At 34.0% G+C, this 10,496-nt stretch overlaps 1 protein-coding gene across 1 annotated transcript in view; it reads right to left on the reverse strand.

Annotated features, from left to right (window-relative positions):
* Positions 1-6,256: 6,256 nt before the first annotated feature.
* Positions 6,257-10,496, reverse strand: part of LOC106679900 (protein IWS1 homolog) — a 23,561-nt gene continuing 19,321 nt past the window's right edge. The window contains exons 2-3 of the mRNA XM_014419290.2: positions 9,540-9,602; positions 6,257-9,398 (exon numbers count right to left, since the gene is read on the reverse strand). Coding sequence (XP_014274776.1) covers positions 6,501-9,398; positions 9,540-9,602 — 2,961 coding nt within the window. The 3' untranslated portion in view covers positions 6,257-6,500. The remainder of the gene's footprint in view (positions 9,399-9,539; positions 9,603-10,496) is intronic.

A 10,496-nucleotide genomic window follows, 5' to 3' on the forward strand; every position in this document is an offset into this window, starting at 1 on the left:
TATTATTTATTTATTTAATTATTTTATTTTATTCTATTTTTTATTTTTATTATTTTTTTTTTTTTACTTTTATCATCCCATAGGCGTTGATGACCAGAGGGTTTTACGCCTTTAAGCAAAAAATCAACAACAACAACAAAAGTTTATCTTCGTAGGAGTAGCAGTTTTCATGATATTTGCTAAAATAAATTGATTTATAGTGGTTCGGACCAATTTTCATTTTCCAAATTTATATTCATATGTGAATATCATAAAAACTACTAAACTGAAACTTATTGTGCGAACAACTATAAATCAACTCATTTTTGAAAATATCATGAAAACTACTATTCCTACGAAGGTGAAGGTGATAAAAGCTTATACGTATACGGTATATAAACATTATAGTACGTTAAACTAGATTGCTAATGACATCTTTACGTCGTATAGTTCCTGAGATATAGATTTCTCAACATAAATTAACTAACTACTAATCTTTCCGTAGATTTTTAAGAAATGTTGCTTTTTAAAAAGCTGTATCTGGAGAACTATTGAACGTAAATAGCTCTATTAGGGCTTACATTTCAGCAAATTTACTCTTCTTTAAATAATGTCCTTTTAAATTTTCTAGTGTTGTTGGTAGTTTTTAAGAAATAGAGCTCCGAATGAAATTAATGTTCTTTAGGGGTTTGAAATAGCCGCCATTTTTATTCTTATTATTTATTATTAAGAGGGATATAAAAATATACTATTTTATTTGTTATTATTTCCATTTTCATTAATTATCTAATAGATTTTTGTAATTCTTCTTACTTATTTCTTTCACTTTGCATATTTATTTTATTTTATTTTATATAAACTTTCACATTTTTAAAATCATTTTTAGCCATAATTCAGTTTACTTTTATTTTATGTTATGTATTACTTTGTTTTATGCTTACTTTGTTACATTATTTTTGTTAGGATCTTTTTTATTCCAGAAGCCCTGCAAAGTAGGGGGAAACGTAATCTTACAATAAATTGTTTATATATTATTTGAGTAATTCTGACTGCACCTTATCTTAATTAATCATTTTATTGATTAATGGCTTAATGAATGATTTATTGAATGTAATAAGATTTATTGTAGTTATTTTTTAAAAAAATATTATTTTTTGCATTAATTATACATTCTTTCTGATAATGCTTTAGTCATTCTTTAGGATTTCATGTATGATAATGAGACATGTCAAAAAAGATTTTTTTTAAAGGTTTATAAGTAACTAATCTGATGTTTTATCAATTTTTACGTAAGTTGTAATTAAAAAAAACTTCTAAAGATATTTGAACCGTCCAAATCAAATTAATAAACCCAATATTGTGTCAAAACATTCATTTAAAAAATGGGATGAGATTAAAATTAAAATAACTGTTTAATTATTAATTAAATCAAATGGTATCCTTGTTTAGTCTCAACACTTTTTATTATATCAATAGTCCAACGTTTCGGCCAATTCGGCCATCCTCAAGGACAATCTTCAAATATAAATTCTCACCTCACATCAAAAATTTAAAAACGTTTTGCAGGCTATTCTGCCCAGGTCATTAATTATAAGTCAAAATCACCCTATTTTTTTAAAACTTCATTAATTTTTAAAACTTTTAATTTTCGATTAATCTACCCTATCACTATCATATAAACAGACTGTTTAAATAAAATTCCAAAGTATTAAGTTTCTTTCTTGTTACAAAATTAAAAGTTTTGCTAGAAGGAAAAAAAAAAATAGTATCCCTTGATCTCTATTTTAAAATTTAAAAAGTAAAGCTTGAGTACTGGAATTAATTTAAATATATGAATAATAAAAAAATATTCAGTAAGTTAAGAGGCTCATTAGCTAATCTCAGAATTCAAAGGCAAGGAAATTAGGAGGGGTGAAGGATCTTTTTTGAAAATTGCAAGATACCACTTGAGTTGTATTTCTTAATGAAGTCTCGTATTATTATTGTTATTATAATTTCAATTTAAAAAAAAAATTCAACGTATTCCACAACAATGTTGATGTTTGCCTATGCACACCAATGTTCGATCTTTAATATATTTCTGATAAAATTAAAACCATCCGATAATAGTTGGTAAAATAAATGACGATAATTATAAAACAGGTTGGAATAATATCTAGAATATATTAAAAAAATAAATAAATTAAATAAGAAAAAAAAGAAATATATAAGGCAAATACACAGATAGTTAAAAAAAATACAGGAATGACTGTATTTTGGGAGCGCGGTGGCAATATGGTAATGCACGATGCTACTAACTCGGGACTTACCATTAGGACTCGGGTTCGGGAAAATTCTTTTCTGTTACACTGTAGCCATGAGTCAACCCTGTGGGTTCTGGAGCACTCCTTGGGTCCACCCAGCCCCATAAATTGGGTACCCTTTATTTGGTAAAAATCTGGCATTCGAGCGTGATTCTGATCAAATCACCTCCTTGCACAACCGTTGGTCTAGTAACACCTTTTCCTTACAAAGTACTGCACCCTTAACTTGTAATAATTGTATTATTAATATTATTATATAATTGTTTAATATTATTATATTATTATATAATTGTATTGTAGCGGTACAGATTTGATTTATTTTTTTTGTACTGACTATATTATATCAACTCTGGATCAAAGGCAATATGCATCTGGTTTATTCCTGATGTAACTCAATAATTTTGTTCTATTTTTTTTTCGGTTTTTGGCACCGTTTACGTAAGTTAAGACTACTAGCATTATTATCTAATAAATTTTAAGCAAAGCTTCTCCTTTCTTACGCTGGTCCATGCTGTCTACATACGTCTTTTTGATATATGATTGGAGCTGCTAAAATTAAAATCTTTGAACAGAAATCCGATAAACAACGATTTGCTGAGAAGACTTCCTAGCTCCAGTATCTTTCCCATATGAGCCGGACACGCACGGCTTCGACTGAGCTCTATACAATACAAATACTATACAATTACATCTATACAAATACAACCCCTTCTAGAGACACCTTTTTCTTCTCCCCAGTTATATATTTTTAATTTCTTGACCCTCTATAGGCCCCGCTCGATTTCCTAAATTATCTGATTGGTCTAACATTCTTCCCCTTTTTGCATGCTCTTCCTACCCCCTCTAATCCAATGTACATATATATTTTCTAGCTCTGGCTACCTAAGTCAGAGAGATATCTGTAACCATTAAACTATATGTTTTATTTGTAATTTGTAAAATTAAAGTCATTACTAGGTTTGTTAACTAGCACAAATCGTCCAAAACGTATAAACGTTGTTTTCGTTTTTGTCGATTGAGAAATCTTTGAAAAAAAATCCTCAAATGAATTCGTGTTATAATTTGATTTTGTTTGAAAATCCATAAAAATATAGAACTTCATTATATTGGATATTTCAGAGTTAGATGCGCTTTAGAATGTTAGAAAGCTAAAAATACTCTTAAAATATGGGTCACATACAACTTTTATGTTCCGTTACACGAAAACTAAAGCAGAAAATTATATAAGTGGGGTTGACATGTTGACTGTGACACCCTTAGTTAAATTAATTTGGTTTGTTTTATTTCTAATTTATTAGTAACAAGGTTTCCCGCTTAACCGGCGATGCCTCGGTCTTGACTAGAACATAAATGCGCGGTTCTACTGTAATAATTGGCACAATACATAAAGAAATTAACACAAAACACAAATAACATCACAAATTCACATCACGAAGTTCGTGATTGACTCGCTTGTGCTTGCCAGGTCAAATTATACAACAGCCGTCCATTCATCAAGTGCAGTTGGAATTTAAATCCAAGGTTCGTATAATTACGTGATTAACGACTACGGTTAGTGCGATCCTGTTGTAAATAATTCAACACTAAAATGTAAACAGTTTGGTGATTAACGATCATTGGATAATAATAAAACTTAGTAAGTCAGCGTCCACTAAAAAATAATATTAGAAAAATTATTATTAAATTAGACTAATAACGGTCATTTGTTAATTGTGTATTTTGCGTCTTATTGAAATATTCTAAAATATAAGTAAGGAGATTATTAAATTTTAATTTTAGGTTCTGTGTTTAATTTTATGCATTTGATACATAAAGGTATGCCCTATCAGCTAGTTTTTTTTATTAGAAAATACTTAAAAGTAACAATAATTATGAAATGATATCATAAAGTCCAGGTTGAAATGCACATACGCAGTAATAGGAGGATTTTCAGGAAAATGTAATCATATGAAAAATATCTTATGAAGTGGCGAGCATCGCACGACTATCACTTAGTATACTCAGGAAATTTTTAAACAATAATTTTTTATATTTTTGTTGAGTAAACCACAATGGTTCCTATTCATCCTTCTATTCTTAGTCCCCTAGTGTTCCTCAATGTAGTATCCTTAGTCCCATCCTCTACACCGTCTATACAGCTGACATTCCAACCAATCCTAACACCATCCTTACCATGTATGCCAATGACACGTGTGTGCTCGCTGTTAATAATAACCCATTAATTGTATACCAAACTCTCCAATCCCACAGCCCTCGAAGAATGGTGCCGTAATTGGAGGATTAAGATAAATTCCAGCAAATCCCATCAAATCACCTTTACCCTTCGTCGTAAATCTACCGACTCTTACCTCTGTCGAACAGATCCACTACCTTGGATTACATTTGGACAAACGAATAAACTGGAATCCTCACACAATACTGGAAAGACAGGAAACTGCACGTCGATTTCGACTATTACAGGACTTACTAGACAAACGGTCTAAACTTCCAACACATTAAAAAAGACTGATCTACATGACTGTAATAAGGCCAATCTCGATATACGGAGTTGAGGTTTGGGGCTCCACTAAACCTTTGAAGTCCTTTCGTATCCTATCCAAAATCCTTTTAATTAAAATTATATCTGGTTCGGGCTAGTTCCGTTACATATGGTACATTAAGGTCTTTATGTATGATTTTATTTGTGACAAAGTAAGGAGCATTGAGGATTTTGATCATGAATGATTGGGTACGAGAGGAATTCGAAGATTTAGTGGAGCCCCAAAGCTCAACTCCGTATGTACAGATTGGCCTTATTACAGTCATGTAGATCAGTCTTTTGTAATGAATTGGAAGTTTAGACCGTTTGTCCAGTAAGTGCTGTAATAGTCGAAATCTACGTGCAGTTTCCTGTCTTTTCAGTCTTGTGTTAGTATTCCAGATTGATTGATTTAAATACGATATGTTCAATCGATAACAGTTTCAATTACAAAAAATTTAATTTTACTATAACCGGACTGGATAAACCCTCTAAATTATTAATTTCAAGATCCCAGAAGTTTGGAAAAGCCTTTCTAATTGTACTTTCTAGAACAATCAGTACGAGGTGTCAAAGTTGCTGAAGAGCATTCAGTGGCTTTACTAATTATTCTTGTTGGTCAGAACTTCCAAACGTAGGAGATCAAGACAGTTAAGTAAAGGATCTATAGATACCAATACCTTTTGGTACTACACAGCCTATAAATTTAACTATCACCATGGTTTTATTAATTTAATTATCTAACACATAAAAAATTTATTAACCTTTTTTATAGAGTTAAATAAAAAAATTGACCGTCTAGAGTTAATTGACAAGCGTTTGAGAAATTATTTAGTTAAAGAATGGACACAAACGTGTGAAAGCTGCACTTTTGATTTGTGTCCAAAAACAGATACTCATTTAGTCGGCCTTAAATTCAACTTGCACCAGCCCAAATCAAATAAGTCATTCACACACTTGTACATGCTCGCTTTTGCTCCAGTTTGGCAAACGTGTAGAGGCACCTTTATTAACGTTATTGACAATTATATATTTTTTATTGTGCAATATTTCGATTTAATTTGCAGAACTGCTAGTCCTTTACCCTTCCATTTTATTAAATATAAGTGAAATATCAAATAAATGAATTAATTTGATTTCTTATGTATGTTTAAACTATTATGTATGAATATATGAATATAATAGTGTAATAAATTATAGCAATCTTAATCGTTTTCTTATATGAGTGCCTATACTATTAAGGGAATGGTAATTGTTTACAGCTTTATTGAGATGATAGGACTTCGAGCGCAACCAGCATTTATAAAAATCATAAGAGAAATCATAAAGATAAAAAAATATCTTATAATCCAGATTTTAATATAAAAATAATGAACCTTGTAAAATATATATACATATTAGTTTTTCTTATTAACTTTGGGGGGGGGGGGGTTATCTAATAAAATCCATGTAAAAAGTAACGTTTATTGATTAGGTACTTACATCTTCTTAGTGATTCCGTTACTGGAACTCATTACAACAAATATATTCGATTTCATTATTCGAGATAAACGATTAAGTTGTTTTTTTTTAAATACAACAATACAACCATAATAGAGTTTCTATAAACACACATATAAAAGGTTACTGTTGTGAAGAATAATTAAACACATAAATCAGTCTTTAAACAGGGATAGCTCGGGGCTGACGGACTTAACCATTCAGCCTGAGGCGAGAACTTCGTCGAAGACTGCTTCGTGCTCTGACTTGTGAAGCATGTACCTCGGCAGCGAGATTCCAAGCTTAGGATCCCAGGCAGATTCCGTATCCTTGTGGAACTCTCCCTTTTCAGCTTCTTTGTAGTCGATTTCCGGAGGGTCTGTAGGCACAGCGTTGTATTCGTCGTTTTCGCTTATATCAGAATCTTCATCACTTTCTTCTTCCTCACTCACATCGTCTTCTTCCTCTTCTTCATCGTCTTCATCGTGTTTGTAGTTCCTGCTAGAAGCAGCCTCTTCTTGATCGCCTTTCGCAGCCTTCTTTTTTTGTTTGGCTAAAGTAGAATTCAAATCAGCACTCCTAGGCCACCTTGACGCTTCCATTGTCGCTTTTTCTTTGAGCTTATTGAAGAATTTGATGTCGGTCAAGTCAGGATGGTACTTTTTGTATTTTCTTTTCCCGAATGAGAACGGAGAATAGTCCATATCAAGCTCAGAAGTGTTTTGAGGGTCGAACTTGTACTCTTGGACTTGGCTGAAACTGAGGTGCTTCTTCTTGGGTTCTGCGGCCGCTACATACATGCATTCCTCCTCTTTCGCCCCTTTACCACCGGCGCATTGATAACAAGTCATTTTGTTCTTTATAACTTTCTTACAGTCGCTTCTGTTTTTTTTATCAAACCCCCCGATATCTTTACTCATATCGATATCAGTCATTTCGTCGGATTTGAAATTGAACGTGTCGTGCCTAGAAGAAAACCTTCCCTCGTTATCAGCTGGTTCTGGAATGCTGTCGAAATCGAAAGAGTCACCGAAATCAAAGGAAGATTTGGATTTACCTGATTTTCCAAACTCTGATTTCCCGAAGTCAGATTTTCCGAACTCCCCTCCAATATCAGAAAAGTCGAAGCTGTCTAATCCGAAGCCGAAGCTTCCTCCTTGCAGAAGGTTTTTGGATTTCGATTTGTCCTGGGATGGTGGAGGTGCCTCAAATTCGCTTGATGAAAAGTCTGTCTTGGATGGTATTTCGGGACTGGAATCGTATTCATCGCTTGAAGTATATCTGGGTTCCTTCTTGTTGTACTTGGTATCGGATTCAGGGAGGCGCGGGGATCCATAGACCTTTTCGACAGAGTGTTCATATTTGTTCTTCTTTGGGTCAGATTGGTATGAACATTGTTCATACGATCCCTGCTTGTTGGCTGATTCACAAACAATGCATGACATATCTCCTTTTTTCTTTCGGTAACAATTGTCATCTGAATCGTAATCTGCTGTAGATCCTTCATCTTCGTCTTTGTCAGAGGACTCAGAAACATCGTCCTTTTCGTCGGAATATGTTGATTTATCGGAATATGATGATTTTTCGTTATACGATGGTTTGTAGGATGATTTGTCTTTTCTATTTTCGTAATAATCTTTTTCTCTCTTTGTTCTGTCATTTGATGTTACGTCACGTTTCTGCCTGTGTGATATTGATGTATGAGATGCCTCCTCTTCTCCTGTTGTGTGAACATAGGGCTTCGACTTGGAATCGGATTCGTAGGAACATTGTTCGTAATTTGAACCAGTCTTTTCATCTACACAAACGTAGCAGGTCATCATGTTCTTTATGTACTTTCCATTGGCGTTGGGAGGGTTCTCCATTTTCTTCAGCTTAACGCAGTTCTGTCTGTTGATGGGCATGGGTGTAGTGGCTACAATGGCCTTCTTGGTCGCTGGATTACTGTAGTCAGTTTCTGGATACTCTTCCCTTGATCGTGCTCGAGAGGGCTGAATTGGGTCAGGAGGGGAGGGGCGGAATTCGGACCACTCTTTGTCAAATTGAGAACTCTTGGCTGCTACCGGCTGTCCTTTTCGATGTTGGAAGTGTTTTGACTGCTCGTGAGCTTTGGTAGATGGTGTGTAGAACGTCTGAGGGGTCGGAGTGGGCGCATGGTCATGGCGGCCTTGATTGCTGCTAATGTGAGCTTTGCTGTCGCCTGGCTTCTTAAAGTTGGGGGTGTAATAGGGTGGGCCTGGCCTCATCGAGGTAGGTACTGACTTTCTGGGTTCGGTTTCCTTATAGCTATGAGGTGGCTCATCATCACCCTCTGGATAGTCTCCCTCTTCGTCCTCCTCTAGTTCCGATTCGTCGGTCCTCTCTTCCCTCTCTCCAGATATCGACTTATCCTCTTCCGGAGACCAGTCATCGTATAAATTCTGGATAGGTTTCTTCCGGTAACTATCTTCTCGGTGCTCCCTGCTGTATCCAGAATCATCTTTCCTGTAGGATGGTTCTTGCTTACGGTATGAAGACTCCTCTTTACGATAGGATGGGCGGTCATTGTCTCTTCTGTAGGATTCATGTTTCCTGTGACCAGATTGTTCCTTGTGATAGTCCCTGTTGCCTCCGCTCCTGTGACGAGGTTCTTCTTTTCTGAACGATTCTTCCTTTTTGTAGGAGTCTGATTTACGATAGCCCCCATCTTTGCGGTAAGCGTCACCTTTCCTGTAACTCTCTCCTTTTCGATACGTGTCACCTCCTTTCTTGTATGGGTCCTGCCTTCGGTACGGCTCATCTCTGTCGTAGGAGTCGTCTTTCGGCCTATAACTGTCTTTTCGGTAATCTTTGCGGTAGGATGGGTCCTCTTTGCGGTAGCCATCGTCTCCTTTGTAACTTCTGGAGGAATGGTCTCGTCCACGGCCAGGCATATCCTTCACTGCATGATAAGTTTCAGCAGGGTTGACGTATCGAGTGACATTACGTGATTCCGAATAGGGGATAAAATCGGGATTGAATTCTTTCGAGAATCCGAAGTTTTCTTCACTTTCCTTTGGATGTTCTTCGGCGAAAAATGGAAACTCTGCTGAAAAAGGGATGGGTTCCTCCCCCGACGCCTGCTCTGTACTGTCCTTCACCTAGAGGTACAAACAACAATCGAATAAATTATGGTAATACTTCTCCACTCTACCAAAACAATCAACAGTAATTAATTAAACTTTTTAAACAAAAAAATAAAATGAATTACTCTATGGATTTTTATAATGAATTCAGTTTACCTTGTAAGTCCGTGCATTTGCTGTCTGGCAAATCCATAGGAAAAAAGTGAACAGAATCCCAATCTAAGAAACATAAAAAACTTTCATTTATAAAAACATCAAATATTCCATTACAAAAAATTAATTTTGAGCAAAAATAATCAACAAAAATATTAATAATAATATGTATTTATTTAAAAATTTGTAATATTCTAGTTAGTTAAATAGTTAGTGTACGAAACTATATAAAATATTATTTAAAATAAAATTATTGTAACCCTAATAGGAGCCGTGAAGAATGTATGTATATGTAATGTAAGAATATATGTAGGCAATACCGCAAGATCAACAAGAATTGTGGGTTTAGAATCTTCATGGCAATGAATGCTGCAAATGAAGGCGCACAATGCAACTCTTTCTGTCTTCAGAGGTTGGATTGGAAGATACAAGAGTCAAATAAATTACATATATAAAAATTAATAAAAATAATTAATGAACATAAATAATAAAAATCAATTTATACTTCAAATAACCGTAATAAATGCGGCAAAACAAATATTATTCACTGCAGATTTAATTTTCATTCGCTTTATTTATCATTTTTTTTTTTCTGAGAGGAGAACTCAAAAAAATGTAGGTTTTAGTTCAACTTTATTGTTATGCTGATACAAACAGTATAATAGAATGCATAAAAAAATAAAAGAATTGGATAAGAGAAACAATATATATACAGGATATTGAGAATTCTTTTTTTATCCTCATAGAATTGTAGGAGAGAAGCCACGAGGAGGGTGATTTAAGATTCACAGTGAATCTAGAATAATGGATTCCATAATGCGGAACTGGTTCTATTCAAAACTCTGTTTCTCTAAAAAAATACTTAAGAGGAATAGTTGTTTCCCTCCTTTTGAACCATAGCCCTTTATTGAAAATCGTATTTTGCCAAATAATATAAATTATAAAATAAAAAGTAAATAT

The sequence above is a fragment of the Halyomorpha halys genome, unplaced genomic scaffold (genome assembly GCF_000696795.3).
Source record: "Halyomorpha halys isolate HHAL.00 unplaced genomic scaffold, Hhal_1.1 Scaffold230.1, whole genome shotgun sequence".
Lineage (NCBI taxonomy): Eukaryota > Metazoa > Arthropoda > Insecta > Hemiptera > Pentatomidae > Halyomorpha > Halyomorpha halys.